The sequence below is a fragment of the Acipenser ruthenus genome, chromosome 2, assembly GCF_902713425.1.
Source record: "Acipenser ruthenus chromosome 2, fAciRut3.2 maternal haplotype, whole genome shotgun sequence".
In the NCBI taxonomy this organism is placed as follows: Eukaryota; Metazoa; Chordata; class Actinopteri; order Acipenseriformes; family Acipenseridae; genus Acipenser; species Acipenser ruthenus.
Genome location: NC_081190.1, coordinates 77,667,993 through 77,689,991, shown reverse-complemented (window position 1 = coordinate 77,689,991; position 21,999 = coordinate 77,667,993). Strand labels below are relative to the sequence as shown.

At 37.4% G+C, this 21,999-nt stretch overlaps 1 protein-coding gene across 1 annotated transcript in view; it reads left to right on the top strand.

The window, feature by feature from the left end:
- The window catches only part of focad (focadhesin), a 94,188-nt gene that overhangs the window by 33,305 nt on the left and 38,884 nt on the right, over window positions 1–21,999 (top strand). Inside the window, exons 12-22 of the mRNA XM_034014913.3 lie at window positions 2,733–2,837; window positions 3,024–3,125; window positions 5,152–5,282; window positions 5,637–5,763; window positions 6,259–6,393; window positions 6,953–7,003; window positions 8,311–8,394; window positions 11,939–12,077; window positions 13,955–14,143; window positions 14,269–14,390; window positions 18,699–18,791. Coding sequence (XP_033870804.3) covers window positions 2,733–2,837; window positions 3,024–3,125; window positions 5,152–5,282; window positions 5,637–5,763; window positions 6,259–6,393; window positions 6,953–7,003; window positions 8,311–8,394; window positions 11,939–12,077; window positions 13,955–14,143; window positions 14,269–14,390; window positions 18,699–18,791 — 1,278 coding nt within the window. The remainder of the gene's footprint in view (window positions 1–2,732; window positions 2,838–3,023; window positions 3,126–5,151; window positions 5,283–5,636; window positions 5,764–6,258; window positions 6,394–6,952; window positions 7,004–8,310; window positions 8,395–11,938; window positions 12,078–13,954; window positions 14,144–14,268; window positions 14,391–18,698; window positions 18,792–21,999) is intronic.

Here is a 21,999-nt window from a genome sequence, read left to right as displayed (position 1 = left end):
CATTTGAAATACATTGAGCACTACGATTTTATTGCTTTTTTTTAAACCTGACACCTCCTTATGTCGGACAAACATGTCGGGTTTAACGAGGGGCTACTGTATGATTATGAAAAGCTTTTTCATAGAAACACATTTTTTATTTGGGGATGAAGGGGGAAGCCCACTATAGAATCTAATGGGATTAAACTGCCTTTCATTATTTATTAGAAAAAATGTCGCACGACTCTTGCAATGCTAGAGATATCGCTAAGAGAACACAACAAATATTTAAATGAGTATATTACGGCTCGCTTCATTAACATATTTTCTCTTTGTACATACGACAAAATATATACTTTGCGAACTGTCGTAACGAAAATGCAAATTGCGGTATGTTTGCGCTGCAACTTGCCCATCCTAGTACATCTGCCTATCTGTGCGGAAGTTAATTGTCATTGATTGGTTCTCAATTCTAAAATTGAAGGAAGGGCAGCTTTTCCTTGTTTTGAAATCAACACATTAATAAATTCATTTAATGCCTGCTGACAAATACTTCTTAATGGTAATTACTCGGAAACTACGAGTATCAGCACACCCCATAATTACTGTATTAGCAATTCATACAAAGATATGTACCTTACAAGCCCCTATTGAATATTTGAATGCTCAGAGAGCATTCTCAGCTTAACAAAAACACTTCCTAAACCTATATCTTAGGGGTCTTTGCTTTTCTTCTGATTCTGCAGTTGTAGCAGCAGAAGTAATTGTTTGGTTTCTATAATAAAAGTGTAAAGTGTGTTTCAAAGTACAGGGCAGTGTGTGCTTACAGCATAACTGAAAAATAAACAAGATATGTAGTATACAATTGATAAATGCAGCATTAATATATTTGAGCTTGAGGCATTTTATGGTGAGGTGTAATATTTCCTTTCATAAAAGCTGCCAACCGCCTAACCCTGTTCCATTGAAATAATGAAAGACAGCATTTACTAAAAAAAAAATAGGTGCACAAAGGCTGATGAGACTCTAGACCCAGCTTGGTTACTTCGTTATATTATGGGTGATTAGTGATGCAGATATTTTGGTTGCTAAGCAACATGCAAGGTGCATCAAGTGAGGCAGATAAGCATTTTATGTAAATAATCCATTATCCAAGCTAATGTTGCTATAAAATGTGCAGCAGACCCTAAGAATTTTTACATTTCTTAGTAAACTGGTTAGTCTGAGTGCAGGTTATAGGGGAACAAATTCAAGGAATATAGTAATAGAAAATACAGAAAATAATGATAATAGCTGATGTTGGGTGCAATGTGTGGCATTTAATGTTGGCACTTTGTATAATTTATGTTTTCCTAATGTTTAATTTCTTAACTGTTTATCCTAATATGTGTGTTCTGTATGATTGTCTACTAAAAATGTGCACTGAAGCTCAAGGTGATCCATTATTTATTGAAGCATGTGCAATGCTAATATGCTTCCCAATATTTAAACATTGAATTCATTGAGAAAGACTTGAGTCGAAATGTTTGTCATTGAATTTCTGAAGATTTGTTGTAGTATTTCTTAATATTCTTCCCCACAATCAGCCTTGATGAGTTTTTCAGAAGCAAACTTTGCCGGAAGATGTATCAAGCTGGGCAAATAATGATCTAAGCAGAAATAACAATACAGAATCATACGGAACACACAATTAGAAAAATGCAGATGCATATTTTTATTTGAAAAAAAATATTATTTATAAGGGATTTCGTGTTGTAATAAAAGATAAAAACATAATGAAAGCAAAAAAAAAAAGATTTGCACAGGTATACACATTAATTATTTTAAATTTTAGAATTTGAAAACAAATATTTACGTTTAAGAATTTGAACTTGTTTCTTTAAATTTATACATCGACCTATACTATGTAAATGAATACAAAAAAGTTTGATTTGAATTTAAACTCTCTTGTATTACTTGGTGTGTTTCACAAGGTGACATTTATTCTTCATTGTTTATGCAGATCCCTTGTGCAAAGCCATCAAGATTTAGTTCACAATGCTGCAAACTCAGTGCTTACTGTACTGTACCTGACAAGGCAGGTCCTTGATTAGCCGGTTCATGCATAGGTCTCATCAGGTTATTCTTCAGGTCAAGGAGCACATCCGTCATATCATATGAAACAGGGATGGCATGGGGAATGGAGTTCACAATTTGCGGCTTGACAGGATTTAATCATTACCCCCGCAGTTCAAAGGTTAAATCAGCATGGCATGTATAAAAAGGCTGGATGAAGATATATTGAAGTTTATGATATGATGAAAAATCTGAATCAGATTTTAAATAATGCATCATGCACTGCTGTGCATATTGATATACAAATACCAGTCTAAACCAGCAGAGTTGCATGAGAAAGTATGCATATCCCTGATTTTGTAAGAAATGTTGAATGTTTTGATGAATAACTTAAATATAGTTTGAAATTCATAAAACTTATCTACTGTGTTTGAAGAAGTTAAAAGCAGCAGTTAGATTGGTGACAACTTGGATTTTGTAATACATTTTTTAAAATATAAAATAAATAAGTTATTGTGCATTTTGTTGCTTTGAAATATGACAAACAACAGCTTCTCCTCATAATCTTGACATTAGCACTCAGTCTTTGCTCTCCAAAAAGCTTGGACTGCCAATGGTACCTAGCTGTGTGTTGGTATTGGTACAAAGACACTAACATCTAGTTTTGTTTCCAATGTTTGTTTTTCTCCATGTGACAGGTTCCCAGCCTTGTTCCTGTTCTTATGTTCAAGCTGGGAAAGCTTTCAGACCCAGTCTTATCTCATGCCGTATTGTACACACTACCTGCTTTGGGAACACACAAGGTATGTGTTTTTCACAAGCTTCAAACCACCCAGCTGATCATTTTCAAACTGTGCTTACTCTTGTAAGCTTCAATCAAGGCATGCAGTAAAGTTTTAGATCAGTATGGCTACCTTTCCCACATCAGTGACAATGCAGTGGTTCAATGCAGAAAAGTATAGATTTAATAAATCACTGTCGTCTTTCAGTTTTGCGTTTCCCAGATACTGCGCGCCTTACAGATGCTGGGGAGCACACCCAAACTGAGAGCGGTGGTGCTGCGTCTCATGACCTCGCTGTGGGAGATGCAGGTGAGCTGATCTTTATATCATAAACTAAATGACTGTGATGGAGGGGTACAATCTATATAATTATGACATCGATCTGTAGAGCCACTTTATTGTGTGCTGATTAGAAATTTGTCGTCATTACAAAGTGTCAAGCCATTTGTTTCCTACAGTTTTAATAGCAAGCCTGGAATGCAGTGTTGTAAGCTCTGCTTACGGTGCAGAATTCTCTTGTCACTGCTCTGTAACTGTAATTATGTTTCAACCCTCCTCTATCAGGAGCATCCTCAGTTAGCTCAGATTTATAGTTGGACTCTACTTCCTTCTGGTCTCATGCTCTGTTTCCATCTTCCACTGGGACTGTGTTGAAATCTCTTTGAAATCCATTCTGTTGGCTTCCTTCTGCTGCAGACCCAGATCAAACCGGTTTTAATTAGGACTTTTACTGTCAGCCCCAGTTAGTACTGTGTGAGTCTCATGGGTCATTGCACTCCAAATCATCAAGTCCAGATAAATCTACCAGGGTCAGTAACTCAGAAATGACCAGGGCTTGTCAATTTTTTCATCATACTATAATTCTCAAAAGCTCAGTTTCCTAGCGGAATTATTTTCAGAGCACATCCATCTCTTGCAGTACAATAGATATGGAGGCTTGGTGGTCCAGTGGTTAAAGAAAGGGGCTTCTTACCAGAAGGTTCCAGGTTCAATCTCAGCTCAGCCACTGATTCACTGTGTGTGACCCTGAGCAAGTCACTTAACCTCCTTGTGCTCCATACTTCGGATGAGACGTAAAACCGAGGTCCTATTGTAAGTGACTGCAACAGCAGTTGTGATGCATAGTTCACCCCCAAGTCTCTGTAAGTCACTTTGGATAAAAGTGTCTGCTAAATATGTGCACACTGTAAGGCTGAAGTATAATGTACATAACTTGCGTAAACAGTCCCTGTACACCATCTGATTTGTCATACTTGCAGCCTGAACATATCCTAAAATCACATGTAGTTCAGACACATTGCTAATTAAGTTTCTTCAGAATTCACTTCTTAGTCATTATTTAAACTTTTAGTAAACTTTTGAAAGGCTGAATTTCACTGTATGCAGATTTGCATAGGTTCAGTGAAAACTCTACATTCCTGAAAATACCGCATACAAGGAAACTGAGATTCTGGGGATTTTAACTGATGGACTAGTGAGCAAGCTCTGATTATGTTGTAACATTATGAGATAGTGACCCTGGAACCATCTTCTCATTTGTAGAGGAATTAACCCAACATGCTCTGAAGGAGAAAGATACCTAATGAGATCAAGTTTGCCAGACTGGTTTGTTGGTGCTGATGGAAATGCACCATTATTGAATTGGACTCAAGTTAGTTTGTGCTATTTTGACTCACAGGTCTTATAGGCTCTTATTCTTAAAGTGTTTTTAGTGCTTAAAACTGATTTAACCCAGATCCCCAAAGTTAAAGGCTTATGACCTTATGAATGAGTGAACACAGTTTTGCAGCCATTCCCCATGAAACTTCAGTCCTGCTTACTATTTGACACACTGCATAGGGCATCGGTCCTTTCTTAGACTTTAAATAGAACACTATTGTAATTGTTCTAAATTGGCATCACATAGTTTTTGTACAATGACATGCTCCGTTAACCTTGTGGTTTGGATCATCTTGCTACTACTTTATGTATATTAAGTAAAAATATATATATATATATATATATATATATATATATATATATATATATATATATATATATATATATATATATATTATACACTTTTTTTATATTATACAAAAATGTACTGGTACTTCCATTTGACACCTGCAGTCATGGTTTCTTTAAACTAAAAGTGCATATAGCAGATATTTATACAGATATTGTTTTCCCTGGGGCTTTTCACACCTTGTGCATGATGTAAAGTCATCTTGTTCTGTTTTGCATGCAGCCTTCTGTAGAAAAAAAATGATGTGCTGGTATCTAGATCAAAACCAAAAGGGACTAGTTACTCTATGTTCCCTCTGCAAAATCATCCCCTTGTGTCCTCTTTCAGGACCGCGTGTATCCAGAGCTGCAGAGGTTCATTGGTATGTTGGACAAGCCGTCCATGTCAATAGGAAAGGAGGACCAGTGGGAGCAGATTTTAGCCAAAGCTGCCTCAATTCGGGATATCTGTAAGCAAAGGTAAGTCTAAATCAACTACCTTCAATCTATAATAATCATCCATGAAGCAGTAAGCTCCTTTCTATACAGTTTGGGGGTTCAGTCCACTTAAAATCCATGAAATTTACTGAGAATCAAGGTTATAACAGTTATACAATTTATATCCATGTCCTAAATGGAGCATATGTATGTGTGTGTGTGTGTGGGTGGGGGGGGGGGGGGGGCTGTTTTTTATATTCCTTGCTCTGCCATGCTTTGAGTCCTGTATTATATTGCTGATAAATGTTTTCACCCAAATAATGCTTTTTATAGAGTACATAAAAGTAATCTAAATATAAAATGTTTTATTATTTTCTTTTACTGTCATGATTCTAGGCCTTACCAACATGGCGGCGACATGCTGGCTGCAATCTCCCAGGTACTAAATCAGTGCACTAAACCTGACCAGGCCACCCCTTCAGCTCTCGTTCTTCAAGGGCTGCATGAGCTCTGTCGAGCAGAGGTATGATTAATCTTTCAGAAAACTTCAACTTTAATCTGACGGTTAAGTAGTGCTGGGAGAAATATACACTTATTTAAATGTATTCTGTGTCAGAAATCACCATGTCCATGTAACATAAGGAAGCCAGTGTATCAATGATGTCTGAAAGAAATAACACATTTTCCTTTCTTTAGTTGGTCATTTTAATAGGGTACTAGGTTTATTTTACTGGAATATGGTACAAACTATACTAGCTAATTCAAAATATACATTATAGCAGTATAGCTTTGTAATCTCCTGAATCACTGTGGCATAGAAAATAGGACTTGTTTGACCATGCCTACGCAGTTAATTCATGGTGTTAATTCATTGAGACGGAGTTAATCACTGTAGTGCATTCCTGAATAATATAAACAAAATTGGCTTATCTTTGTTTTTTCCACCATTACTATGCATTGAATGTATTTCAAGCTCTGATAATGCCATTATAGATATTCGTACTGTATTTTTTTCCAGGTTGTTGACATTCGCTCAACGTGGAATGCCTTATCTCCCAAGCTGAGCTGTGATTCTCGCCCACTTGTAGTTAAAGCGCTGACAGAACTGTTTTCCCTGATTCCTGTGTTAGCTGTTAAGACTGAGGAGTATGAGGTATATGGATTATGTCTGGTCATGAATCTCTGATTCTCTTTTTCTCTGTTATTTAACTGAGAATTGTTTTTTTTAGGCCAGGTTATAAATTAATTTTTAAAAAATTCCCATGATACTTAATGCTTGTCTTGAAATTTTTTGGGCGGCAGATGTAACTATAGGCGCAGTGCAAATAATTGTGGATGCAAATTACTCAACACACACAAATAATGATCCGCAATTATGATAATGAGGATCCCCGTGACCTCATCTTTCTATTTAGCGGCTGCACTTGCAGAGTTAGGAGTACAGAGAGCAGTAGTCGCTGTATGACATTTGTGGAGCACCAAAATACAAACCAAAAAAAAATATGTCTGAGGAATGGCAGCTAAGTAGTGCAGAGAACACAGCACTTTCACATGTGCATATCGGTCCCTAGATTGACACTGGGGTCTAGCTCACCCCTCAATTCAGCTATTGCACACGCAAATCACATTGCGCATATCCTTACATCTACCCCTTAATGTGAACCCTGTTTGGGTTGATGGGAGATATCTAACATACTCTTTTTACTCCCTAGAAATTTAAAGTCCAGGTTGTCGGCATCCTCTGGAGCTATGCTCAGAGCAAGGTTAGTATTTCAAAGTAGTCTTGCAGAGCAAGACAAGTTTTGCTTTAGCGTACATGTTTCAGTCCTGTATACCTTCTGGGACCAGTTCTGTTTTCACCATACTCTAATAATTTGTGTTCTGAAGTTTAACATGTTTAACATATGTGTATTGAGACTCAGGAAACAAGATCTCCAGGGTCTATCCTAAACTGAAATAAATAAATAAATGAAAGATTATAGTTATTACTAGGTCTAAGACAAATCCATGGGGTATTTCACAGAAATTGACTAACCTACAATTCCACCCTGTAGCCTCTAGATGTCTGTATAACATCTGGGCAGCAGTGTGGAGTAGTGGTTAGGGCTCTGGACTCTTGACCGGAGGGTTGTGGGTTTAATCCCTGGAAGGGGACACTGCTGCTGTACCCTTTAGCAAGGTACTTTACCTAAATTGCTCCAGTGAAAACCCAACTGTATAAATGGGTAATTGTATGTAAAAATAATGTGATATCTTGTAACAATTGTAAGTCGCCCTGGATAAGGGCATCTGCTAAGAAATAAATAATAATAAATAATAATAATAACTATATAAAGCTCTAAATAAACTGATCAAAATACTATTGTAAGTTGTTATCACAATAACTACTGTCTAATTATCAAACATGTCCTAAAAGTGAGTACACATTGTGGTCATAGAAATTAGCTTCATTAAAAGATAAAAACCAATATCTTGCAAAAAAAAATGATAACGTGAAAAACTGTCTGTGACAAATTACATACATCACTGTTATGTTTTGTACCTGAATGGCAAGAACATATTTTGCACAATATGCAATTTGTGATTGCTTCACTTCAGAGAGTCTTCAATAAAGGCAGAAAATGATGACGCTTAACATTTTGAAAAACTAAACCACCCTTGAGATCTTACCAGCAGGCTATTATTACATCAGTGTTTCATAAAGCATTGTAAAATGTTTAAATTAATTTGTGAACTTGCTTGTTGCATTTGGATGAATACAAAGCTTATATCCGCCAAAGAAAAAAGGATTTCAGACATTTTGAAAATGCATTCTTAAGAGCGTATGAAATGTGTAACCAAAAGCAAGATAGTAGGCTCCCTGAACTTTGTATAACACAATGAGGTCTGAATATCATGCTCACAATATTGAGTTTTTCTGTGGGAAAGGAAATTGCACCAGGAACAGAGGTGTTTAATGGGTGAAAATTGTACAAAGATCAACAGCACCCTAGGCAGTGTGGTAACAGGTTTCAGCCCATTTAATAGATGAAAAGTATCAAGTGTTTTATGTGGGTGTGTTTTGTTTTAGAATCCTGTGGTAGCAAGCAGTGGCTACAAAGCTCTTTCTGAATTCAGTGCTGAAGAACATATAATACTTCATCTTCCAGAGCAGGTAGGTCATTTAATTACAGCACAGTATAACATGTAGGCGAAAGAGTCCTATATTATATAATATTTGATTGTATTTTTGTATGTATTTCTATCATTTTTAAAAAGGATATATAGGTGTTGGACAAAAAAATAGAAACCTTTAAACACTGCCACAATGGACAGCCAGTGGATGACTATTCTCCAGAAGGGCACATAGACTCACTAAATTACTGTGTTTCATTCGGAAACGCCATGCTATTGTATCTATTCACCTTGGATTATCATGTTCTTTTGTGGTAATACAGCATCACTGGATGAAAACAATGTAAACTTCTATGGAATTAGTATTGGCTTATTTAATTAATTGATGAGGACTGATTGTTGTATTAAAAATCCCTGGCAAGTATAATATTCATTACTTCCTTATTTACACTCCATTATAGTTTGGTATTGAAGATACTCTGATTTTGAGTAGATTCTCAGAGGCCCATTTTATTATTATTATTATTATTATTATTATTATTATTATTATTATTATTATTATTATTAATTAGTCATTTAGCAGATGCTTTTATCCAAAGCAACTTACACGGACTAGGAGGTGAACTATGCATCACAACTGCTGCAGTTCTTCGTCTCATCCGAAGGACGGAGCACAAGGAGGTTAAGTGACTTGCTCAGGGTCACACACAGTGAGTCAGTGGCCGAGTGGGGATTTGAACCAGGGATCTCCTGCTATCAAGCCCTTTTCTTTAACCACTGGATCACCAAGCCTATTGGTGTGCAAACGTGCGGTCTTGATGTGGGCATTCCAAAGCAACCAGTCACTGTTGCCTTGGTTACTGTATTTATCAGAATATTTATTATCAGTCCACAGCAGTGATCAGTCAGTAAAATACTATTAGTGCAAAATTATATAGTACTGAGCAATTACATTTGAAGTACAATTATAAAATGAATTCAAATCTGTTTTATAGTGGAAAGGTATACAGTGCTCCCTCGCTCTAAGACTCTCGGTTATAATGCGCCTCGGATGTAACGCTGTTACAGCATGTCCCCCAATTCCCTATACTAGTGATTCATGCAATATTTCTACAGTAAATACAGTTACAGTGTTGTTCAAACTATAAACAACTTCTCAGTCTAACTTCCATTTCGGTCTCTCCCTTTTGATACAGTATCTGAGCTGAAGAAAAGCTGCTCTGGCACTTTATAACACAGACATCTTATCCAGCATTTGTTTTATAACTAAATAAATATTAGGCCTATTACGTGGTTATCTTTCCTAATGTATTTACTTTTTTTGCTGTGAGAGGAGCTGCTGTTTTCCTCCGGGAGACGAGACGCTTCAGCTTCGCTTCAGCCCCGCTTCAGCCCCGCTCCGGCAGCCGAATCTGGGGCAAGCCCTTTTCCTCTTCCCCTCTCCCGACACGCTCTCCTTCTCACACTTAGTTTGCTTGTCAGTCGCTTCAACTCCCAACCACATTTTAGCCAGGCTATTTATAGTTTTGCTTCACTATATGTGCATTATAGAGAGGGAGTTATTATATTTTGTATTTTAGTCAGATGTGTGTTGTTATGTGTCCCACGGCGCCCCCCACCCCCTTCCCCGTTTATAACGCTCTTCGGTTCTAGCAGTCATATTGTGTGTCTCCCGAGACCTGTGTTATAGTGAGGGAGCACTGTATATAGTGTACACCTATGCATGCAGAGGGGATATACTGTATACTTTAATCGTGTACTGTATGTACACCTCATGTAAGCATTGAAAACAGAGATGCTATTATCCTTATATATTCACAAAATACCCCACCTTAAAAAATAACAAGGCATGGGTAATACTACTCTTATTTGCACTTAAATACTAAATACTGTTTTTTATGCGCATGTCATAAATGAAATAACTGTTCTCTAGATGTCAATATAAATGAAAATGCTTTGCCAGATCTAAATGCTTTCATTCTCAAACCAGGTGATTTGTAGCTGGGAGTAAAATGAACAATAAAGCAAGTGATTTGGAATATCTTCTCTTTATTCATCTGCTTTTTCTAATATAGAAAATAATAACTGTTGTCAATCACACCTTCACTTTCCAATCAGAAAGGCAAATGCCTGTACCAATTTATGGTTGTCAGAGGATGTCCCATGACAGACAGAAAAATATGCAACAAGCCTGCCGCCAGAGCCAGTAATTACACCTTTATGCACTTTACTGAAAACAGTCGCTCACAAGTTTCATTCACATGGTCCTGATGACTTTCTTTCTGTCCTTTTTTCATTTTCTGGGAGCACTTGTGAATGTAAGGTTTTGATTGGCTGGTTGATTGTAATTGTTATGCATCCCTATGTGATGATCTGATATGTTCTTGACAATCTGCATTGCCTCCGGCACTATTTTAACTGCTAATATCTCATTTCGGGTGCTGACTTCAAAGTTCTGGAAATTCATGGCTGCCATTCTGTGGTTATGCTTAAATATATTACAATCCAACTTGGTACTTAACTGTAGCTCAAGTTTGATTGTGGGTATATTTCAAGGAAATGATACCCTTTTGTGGCAGTCATTTTACAAGCTACCACAACTGAATTCAGTACATTTTAAGCTATATTCTTTTACAGGTCTAGTAAAAATAACCAATTTCACTTTCACATTGTTTTAACATCTGCCCATATCAATGATCCAGACCACATATTTAAATCACATCTTCACATTTGGTAAACCGCTGTATTCTATGACTGTCAAATTCCATTGCCAGTATTGTCCAGTAAAATGTAACCTTTTCACTGCCGTGTTGTTTTAACCTCTGGCCATATCCCTTATACAGGTCACTCTTTTTCACGTGTCCATCTTACTTCATCTTTACAAACCATCCCATTACAGTCAAAGGCAGTGGCGTGTGATGACTTTTTAGCAAGGCATGCAACAACTTTTAGATGACAGATAAAAACATGTTCTTATCATGCAGGCTACTAGTAGTGATTCAGTAACCCAAATACCACAGATCCATTCACAATTGTACACCGCTTCACTGAAATACCATTTCAACTCTTTTCCATTTTTTATAATTTGTGTTTTTGTTGCAAAGTCTCGTGCACTAAACGGATTAGTCAACACATTTTAGGACTAAGTTTTCCATTTTGATTTTGACGACAAGAGTTTGCGCACCAATCAGTGTCCAGTCAATTCAATTTTACAGTTGCCTTGGCTATGTTTTCCAGTGCACGGCCACCAGGAAGTGAGGTGCATGCTGCATCGCGTTGCCTTGGCAACCCAATGCAACTTGGAGCGTTACATGCCTTGACCAACAAAACAAGAAGACTGCCGAGGCGCACCGAGTACTTGCATACAGGGCTATCATATACTTAATGTTGTAGAATAAACATATTTTTGTATCATATTCTTAAAAATGTTGTGGAATTAAAATATATTCCAAGGTATGCAATGCATGTGTTGCATACATAGACGGCACACCACTGGTTAAAGGTCCCATTGAGGATCTTTTTTTTTTAATTACTAGTTTTGAATACCCCATTAATGTAGTTGTTTATGTTGTAACTGCTTTCAGGCCAGACCAGAGGTCAAGAAACCTGAGTCTGACGAAGAAATGAATGAGGAGGAGGAGGAGGAGAAGGAAGAAGATCTTTCTGTACCAGGCACGTCCTACATCAAACTCCTCACACTAACACCTCCTGCTGTGTTCAGTGGTATGTACTCAGTAGGAAAAATTTAATTTATATTCTGAATTTCCATGTGAAAATTACAACACTACAAGCTTGGCGGGACGGCCAAAGTGGTCTTAATTATCAAGCATAGTGAATAGCACTGCATTTATCATAACCTTTAATAAAGGATTGAATGGACTCTATGTCCTATAAGATTCAAGTTGGATATTCCCTTAATTATGAAAAAGTGGCTTTAAAAAAAAAAAAAAAAAAAAAAAAAAAGCATTAGCTATACAACATTACAAGCAGACCTACTATTTTGTATGTAATGGCTTTTATAGAAAAAGTACATTAATGCAATATGTATTAGTATTGTTACCTAAAGATTTTTGAAGTATACTGCACACTTATGCAATTCTGTGTTTGCTAAGATTACTATCCAAACAGTAACTTATCATGGCATTTGAAAATGTGTTGTGCAAACTTAAGGGCCTATTTTTCTACACTTCAGAAACTGGTATGTTTGATACACATGCACAAAAACCACCAGACAGATTAAGTGAAATGCTATATTATAATTGCTCAAGTTCAGCAGAGTGACTTTCAGCGCTTGACACAGACTTGCCTGTGTGCCTTTCTTAAAGAGTGGGGAGTGTTTCTTCCCTGGCTGCATTTGTTTAACCCCAGGCCTGTACTGTCAGTGTTGCAATTAATTCAGACAAAGAGATTATTCATCCTCACCAGTAGGAAGTAGTTAGACCATTTGTCTCTGGACCTAAAGCACCCGACATCACTTAATCAGAGCTTCCTGAGCGGACGCTGATGCAGAGGTCAGCTTTAATTGTCTTTTCTGAGGATCTTAACTTTGAACTTGTAAAAACTAACCTTTTCTTTGCCTTCCTGGCAGAACCAAATCCGGTTTATTCTGTATAACACTGCTTGTGGCTTTCCTGTTGTCAGAAGTGATTTTGTTCCATCAGTTAGAGCTGTTTTATTTCTAGCTGTGTACCATTTATTTATTTATTTATTTATTTATTTAAATTATTGTTTTTGCTATAGGCTGTTTTTTTTTAGTATGTCCCTTTAAATGTGGTGCTGAATCTCAGTGAACTAATCCTGAATAAATAAATACATAAATCATTTCATTAAAGAAGGGTAGAAAACCCTTAGTAGTATTTAAAGACTAACATATAAAATGGACAGAGCAACAACATTATGAAAAATGGCTCTGGTATCCAGTCTCTCACCCCTTCCTTGTTGTCCAAAGTTCAGAACTACATCTCCTGATCATGATCTTGTGTCTGAGACAGTGTCTGAGGTCAGTGGATGCCAACTGCCTTCCTATTCTATCTGACAGGTTCAAATTAGTGGGAGGTAAAGGTATACCTAAGTTAGTAAAATCACTTCCTAATCGAGATGTTTCATTTTTAAAAGGCTATGTTTAACCAATGCAAGATTGCATATCCCTGGAAGTATATGCATGTCTTTCATTTTTACATGTATCTTGAGAACTGTATATTAAATTTTGTCTGGGGTAATACAGAGGCGCAAAAGTCATACATGCAGTTTTTACATCTATCTAGGGAAACACTTACCTAATTGTGATAAAACAGGGTAACAACATTCTTTAGCACAACATATTTAGAGTGTAATAATCTGTAATAATAAATATGGAGGCATCTTTCACACTTTCATTTTCACATTTTGTACGAGTGCACGGTGTATGTCATGTTCATCTTCTTTTCAATATTACCGACAGCTCTACTTTAATATTTACAGCTGTGGCAGGGGTATGTACCATATTTTAATGACACGCTTGCTTTCTACGACTTTGTTTTATTGTCAAGTAGTGTTTTTAGTAGCTGTTCTATGAGATATTCTTTTAGATTTTTTGACTACTTTCTCTTGTTCTTTTTCAGCACTTCAGGACTTTTTGGCATCTCTCATGAAGCAGGAGATGGTTGCAATGCCTCGCGGAGTGTACCACTCGGCTCTCAAAGGGGGAGCCTTGCGCACGGGCCAGGGGAAGGCTGTAGCAGGGATTCCAGGGTTCATGCTAAAAACTTATGAAAAGAACAGGCAGCCAGGACTGAAACCTGGACTTGCAGGTGAGGTGGCAGGTTTTCTTCTTTCTTACTTGCTTGTGTGTTCTAAAGAAACAAAATACTGTATCTTGTTGTTATTGTTATTATTATTACATTGTTATTATCATGTCTCCAACCTTGTGTTTTAGCTGGATTGTTGCTCTGTTATGATCTTCCCATTCAGACTGACAGGGATGGAAGGCCCATCAATCGATTTCTTGTCAGCAGGGGACGCAGCTATCAGCAGATGCTGACAGCTCTTATTCATGAGGTATTTTTTTTAAAATATAATTTATAAAAAAGCTTCCTCAGTTACTTTTCCAAATACCTTTCTAAGTTTGCTCTTTGGAACAAAAAGCTTGTGTTCCTAGAGAGCTTCTACCTAATAAGATCCGAGTCCTGAGTGCACAGTTTTGAATTTCCTTGGAAAAATGGTGAACAAACTTTGCAATTGAGCAAATTTAGCCTTTAGACCTGGATATGTCCATAATACAGGAGAGAGAAATGCAGGCTGGTAATTGAAGAATTTTACTTGTTTTTAAGTAAATACCATTATGTTATTGTTGCTGTTTTTAGCATCGCGACTAGCATAGTTTATAGGGTAAAGGCTGCTACACACCAGACACGATGCAACAAGCAAAACCGCAGCGATGCGACAAATTTAATAGAACCTGTACTTTTGATAAGTATCTTTCACACAACACGACAAGCGATGTGGTGGGGCGACACTGAAGTGATGCAAAATAAATAGGATTAGCAGTACTTCCCTATGACGACATGCATTAATTAACAGGTCTGATAACCTTTTACTCCATTTAGCTGCTGACACGTAGTTTTAAACCATCAAATGCATAAGTGAGTAAGATTGCAGTTTAGCATAGGAATAATTAAATTTTCTAGGACCGGACACTTGTGCTGCACATTTACCATCTCAATTAGAAAACTGATGATTTGGATCTCATTGCAGCAAAGACTGTCCTGTTGCAATCTACAAAACATTGTAGTGATCTAAATGCAGATTAAATCATTGTTACAGTACATCACAAAACTCTTGCCACTGTTTTTTCATTGTATTAAGTGATATTAATAAGGAAAAATAAATCAAAAGAGGGGTTTATGTAGTGATAAGAGTGGCAGTAATTAGGTCCGATGCTGTTTAGATCATTAAAATAAAGCCCAGATTTAGCAGTACAGTAGTCTCCGGTTAAGAGAACAAGCAAGCAAAGGGAAGGGAAGCAAGCAAAGTATTCTTTAAGTTGACCACCAGACACAATATCAATCAATCAATAAATAAATAAATATGTATTACTTGTCATGACGCATATGCATCAACATATGAAATGAACAGAATAAAAAAGAGAAAAGCAATAGGCACATGTATGTTAATAAACTGTAATAATAAACTAAGACAAACTAATGTTAATAAACTGTCAAACTAAATAAACACAGCACCCCTACACACATTAAAAAATGCAACAGCAGCTCTAGATTAATTATGAATAGCTGTTCAGGAGCAATATTCAAGAAATGCACAAAATGATTTAACAGAATGGTGAAGCAACTCGCCAGAATGGAAAAACAGTTCTTAATCAGTTGTGAACGAATCGCTAGCGGTGTTAAAAAGGTGTTATTTTTAAGAAGCGAAGCATTTACAATGGGAAGAATCATTTTTACCACAAGGGTGTTCTCTTAGGCGAAGTGTTCTCTTAGGAGGTGTTCTACTGTATTTTTTAAAGATTTGGCTTCAATCACACATTCCCATCACGTGTGGAAGGGCATAGTGCTGTTGATAGTGACATCCAGATCATGTTAATGTTATGGACAATTAGACTTCACAATTTAAGTAATTAGAGCAAGTACATGTTATTTTAAGACTTTCTAACATTTTTTTTTTTTTTTTTTAAATTTAGTCGTCGCCAATTATTTTTACCCCGGTTTTCACCCCAATTTAGCATGCCCAATTATTATCTGTATCCCCGGCTCACCGCTCGCAACCCCCCCGCCGACTCGGGAAACGGAGGCTGGAACATGCGTCCTCCGAAACGTGCTCCTTCCAAGCCGTCATTTTTCGCACTGCAGATCCACAGCAATGCCACCAGACCTATAGTGCCGGAGGACAACACAGATCTGGCGGCTCCGCTGCAGAGCCACAGGCGCCCTATCGGCCACAGGGGTCGCTGATGCGCGGTGAGCCGTGGATTCCCCTGCCGACCTAAGCCCTCCCTACCCGGGCAGCGCTCAGCCAATTGTGCGCCGCCCCCTAGGAACTCTCGGTCACGGTCAGCTGTGACATAGCCTGGATTCGAACCTGCGATCTCCAGGCTATAGGGCACATCCTGCGAGGAGCGCCTTTACTGGATGCGCCACTCGGGAGCCCCCAAGACTTTCTAAATTTATGTTTTTTACGTATAAAATCAATACAGAAAGCTGCCATTTTGCAAGTTTTGAACCACTGAACACAACCTCTGTGACAAAACTAGTTTCTACATTGCATAAGAGATGGTCTACTCCCCAGTCTGGAAAGTTCTAGATGGTAAAAGTAAATGGATAAAAGCTCCCTACTGAAGCTGAAGCTCTGTTAATTTGTACTGAAGCACAAGAGCATACTGTTGATGAAAGGCAGATTGTGTCCTAACCTTGCATGTTAGGGAGAAGAATAGGAGTCCCTGTTGATTCTCCAAAATCCCTGTGAAAACAACGACCCGGTGAAAAGGGCTGCCTGCGACAAGGACAGAGCCTCTTCGTTTTGGGACAGGTCCAGGAAATCGGGGACAGTTGCTCACCAAAATCTGACTTTGTCCTTGTGCGCAGACCATTCAGGAAACCCTAGGACATGATCTCATGCTGGTGTTCATGACCCCCAAACCCCTCGACACCTTTGGAAGAATAGACTCATAATAAATTTAAAAGATGCTGTTTGTGAGTCATGCAAGCAAACACATTCAGCTTTCTCAGGAGATAAGGAGGTGTTCATTAAGGATATCCCTTATAACACGAGAAATCTGGACACATTTCCCTAATTCTTCTCCACAGCAACAAGGCTTACATAAACAAACATGGGAATGATAGAGCTTAAATAACTGCTGTGTCGATGAACACAACATTTTTCAAAGCAGTTTCTCAATCCTCCAGATGTGATTGTTTGGAGCAGTGTAGTTATTGCATCTGGTAGTATTTGCCAATTAGGATTTTAATACAAAAGAATCCTCCTGAAAAGTTATGACAACACCTCTATATCAACAGAATGTTTTTTCCATATCCTATGAGGTTTTTTCATTTTTTTATTTTTTATTTCCTGAGGCTAAACTGACAAGTATTCAGTCAATCCTATTAAAAAAATATCATCTAAAAAAAAAAACATTTGTATGTGAACCAGCATAGCTTATCCGACCTGTACTGAAAAGCAGCATTTACTACATTTAAAAAGTCATAATACCAGTCATGACATCACGTATATTAAGTTGTTGATAAGTCTTGCTTTCCTTAATACTCGAAAGCCCTTTATTGCACTCACCCAGTGCATTGTGCATATGATTGAGCAGTTTCATTTAACATCCCTTGTATAACGTGCATCAATTGTATAATGCACATCCCCTTTATAATGCATATACTTGGAATAATGCACACCCCTTTTAAAATGCGCTCATGTGATATGCTAAAAGCAGAGTGGTATAGCAAAGAATAATACTTAGGGTTAATATATATATATATATATATATATATATATATATATATATATATATATATATGTGAACCCCCCCCCCCCCCCCCCCACTAGGGTTGCTGCTTCATCTCTTACAGAAAATATGAGCTCAATGTAGGTACTTTTATAAACATCACTCACACTGGGTTCTGGGGTTCTTTTTCAGGGTCTCAGTGTATTCACCAAAATGAAAGGAAAAAAGTGTTGGGGAGAGGTATAAAAGGGAAAAGGTCACAAGGGAATATAGAAGATAACAATCTGTATAACGATGGGTGAATAATCTTATACAGAGAAAGAGGGTGGTGGCGGCTTCTGTAAGGAACTGACACACATTATCACCAGAAGCCTGCCCCCTCCACATGTGCTACATAATATCTTTGCAACAGTACAATATACATGTTTAATATGTATATAAAAAAAACACAGTATTTTCCTTACCTAACAATAACTGAGTCATTTTTACATTATGTGAACGTATACACTCCCTCTATTTAGCTTTTTCAGGGTTCCAGTAAATCTGCACCACTGGCGCTTTGTAACATGGCTCCTCTCTCCATCCAGAGATTTCACACTCTGACGAACACCTTCTGATCCAGTGCCTTAAAGGGATAGTCCTGCATTTGGTCAATATAAAACCACCCCACTTAATCACTCGGTTACATTTACAATATTACCAATTTAGCAATTAAGCATAAACTGCAGGTTGTGACTTTTTAGACACATCTAAACGTCATTCAATTTTATTGCACGCCTTGTATATAACATGCATTTAGTGTATGGCCTGCCACAATGCTTTTAACATTTGTAAAAGGGCACACATTATATGCCAAAACGTACAGTAACTAATTACAACCCCTTGTGTGATCATTTCTCCAGGTGAACATCCAACCATCCGAATGGCACCGCTCAGTCCTCTTGCCGCAGGGTTGGCGTGGGTTCATGGGCAGGGCATACCATGCTCTGTTACAGGTAAGAGACAAATGAGCTCACTGCCATTACCCCTGCACCCAATATTAGCCTAGGAACAAAAAGCATTAGTTTGTTAGGAATACTATATGAATCTTGGAAAACATTGACTGACATTACCCCAGCCATTAGGCCTGTGAAGATCTTATATATACTTGCCAATACACTGCAGATATTTCAGCTGCTAATATCGCGTAAATCACTTGAGATGCCTGAAAAATATTAACAACACATTGCATTTGACCTCTGACTTAATTTGGCTGCCATACTGTGTAAACTGTATTTAATCTTCTCAAGTTTCATTACCCTCTCTCGCTTCACTGTCACATTGTATTAACCTCTAACCATATGAATGATACAGAACACAGACTTTAAGATTCTGCCCATACAGTACATTATATCCCCTGCTTTATTTTTGTTCATAAACCCCCATTTCTAGCATATAAATTATTTTTATTTAATTTCATATTTGCTAATCAAGAGTAACTGCTCTTGTTACTCAAGCCACAGATGATCCGGTGTTAGATGCATTTTTATTTACTGTAGGTTATTAGTGTGAACTGCCTCAATCTTGGAAGCCTAATTGACACAGTAGGTGTAGTTTTAAATTGGGCATGACCTGAAGGTTTTGAATGTTTATACTCTAAATTATGGAGCAATTGATTATTTCTGTTAGGACTGGATTACCCCAATTAAAATGTTCATTTGCAGACTTGAATCTGGTTTCATTTATAACAAATCTACTATAGATTACAAGCATATCCAATAACCAACACATATCTAAACTATTTAACTGTTTATGTTATCTTCCATTCATTATCATGATTTAAAAACCCTTATAAATAGGTCTCATACTTTCTGTGACAACCTACTTCTACCTTTACTACTGTGTCCAGTAAACACTGGGGAGGTATCCAAAATACCAAGTTTCAGCAAATCAGAAGTATCATGTAGGGTCCAATGCGGTGCCAGGGACTTGAGGTGTGTGTATTGTGTGATTTATGTATGGATACCTAAATGTTGGCTTACTGTCTAAGAGCAGGAACAGAAACAGACCATGATGTCCATGCTTTACGTTTCTTTAAGTGCTTTCATGCAGTATTGACCTTTTTTCTTTTTGTCTTCTTTTAAAAAAATATTATTTAACATCTTAAATTTACTATTCATATTTTAAATGTGGTGTAATTGTGTTGAGTGGTCATAATGCCACATTGCAAAACTGACACCCCAATAATTTGCATCATTTGAAACAGTTGGCAGTCCTCTGAACTGAACAGCAGAGGTAGTGTATTGTTTCAGCTTGTTAAGTGAAGCTTGCATAGATGAGTGGTGCTGCGCATTTGCCCGTGCTGTATGTCTCGCACCTTTCATTAACACTAAACTCTCAACCACACTGAATCCTTTTTTTCCCAGCATGAATCAAGTGCAATCAGCATAGTGACACGGTTGTACACTGTTGGGTTCTGCAACTGAAGCAATATAATATTAAATTATAATGTATTATGAAAGGGACTGTAATTTTTCAACAGATTGCACGGGTAATTGGAAATTAAATGTCTTATTTCCATAAAGAACAAAGCCATTTGAATAAGGAACCAGGGGAAAGCTGTGTAACCGGCTAAATCTCTCATTATGTCTCTGCAATAAATGAGCATTTTATGGTTAGCATTGTATTATTAGCATTGAATTTGTCCCTCTCAGTACGTCCAGTTTTAATACTACCTTCAGGAGTACTTTCGTCTGGTAATAAAATATAAACTATAATAAAACTGTGAACTGTTTCTTCATACAGTATTTTTAATAAAAACACAAAAAGCATGTCCATTTATCTACAAACTCCTGAGGCTAATATATCTGGACATGGAAACAAACATCATCCAAACAGAATATGTCCATGAAGGTTCCTTTTTTTTTTTTACCACTGATGCCTGATAAGATATTGACAGTTGTATCTTATTAACCACTTGACTGATTTTTGATGAAACTACAACTTTGGCCGAAAAGTTTTGCAAAACCCTAGAATTTTAGGATTGAGACATCATTTTAAAATGTTTTTTATATGAACATAATTTTGATATTTTATTGAATTTCATGTTATTAAAGAAACTGCAAAATTATATTGCAAAAGTCTACCGGAAGCCATAATAGTAGTACTTGGTATTTGCAGTGCATTCCATTGTATTTTAAGACTTCCTTAATCCTCTCAGGCATGGACTTTGGCAGAAAAGCATCCCCAGATATGGACAGTTTCCGGATGCTTTTGTAGTTGGGATGGTACACTTTGGCTTGTATCTTTCTCCTTTGCGCCTTTGAACTCTGAATCCACCTCGGTTTCCAAGACACAGCTGAAGGGGAACTCGTCAGAGAAAATTGCTTTGTCCAAGTCATCTTTGGTCCAATCTTTGTATGTGCGACAAAAGTTCAGGCGATCTCTGATGTTTTTGCTTGCTCAGAAGTGTTTTTTTAGCAGGCCTCCCTGACACAAAACCATTCTCCAAGAAACGCCTTCTCACGGTGCGCGCAGACACTCTAGCTTCTTTCCATTGCCACAGTAAGAGGACTCAAACTTGAACGACATAGGTGGCGATCCTGGCAAGCAGTGCAGACTTTTGGGCGTCCGGACCTGGGGACAGCTTTACAGCTTCCGTCTTTATGTATTTCTGGATGATCCTCGATACTGTCTTTGTCAAGCATAACCTCTATTGGCTATCTGATGACTGCTAAAACCTTGTTCTGAAGTGCAGTGATGGCTGAGCGTGTTTCTGAGGAGGTATGGATCTTCCCCATGGCTTGCTCTGGAGTTACAAAATCTATGTACAAATCATGCTTTATATGTAGTAGCTTAAATCTGATTGTCACCTTTTGATTACTTCTAATTGAGTAACACGTGTCAAGATTTGTGATGTATTTTTGGAAAACGTGTGTTTTCATGTTAGATTTTAAAATGTCACATTCTAAATTTTTTGTCAGTTTTTCGTTAAGTATATGGAAAACTACAAAGCGGTATGTAATTTAATATGTTAAAAACTTAACAATTTTCATTCGACCATGTTAAGCAAAATTAGAGGGTGTTGCAAAACTTTTGGCCATAGCTGTATGCATTGGCACTTGTTATGAGATGCTGTTCCACATGTTTTGTTAGTAGGTCATGGTGATCTGCTTTTTTTCACGGTACTGATAACTGGCATTTGTATTTTCGGCATGGAGTGTG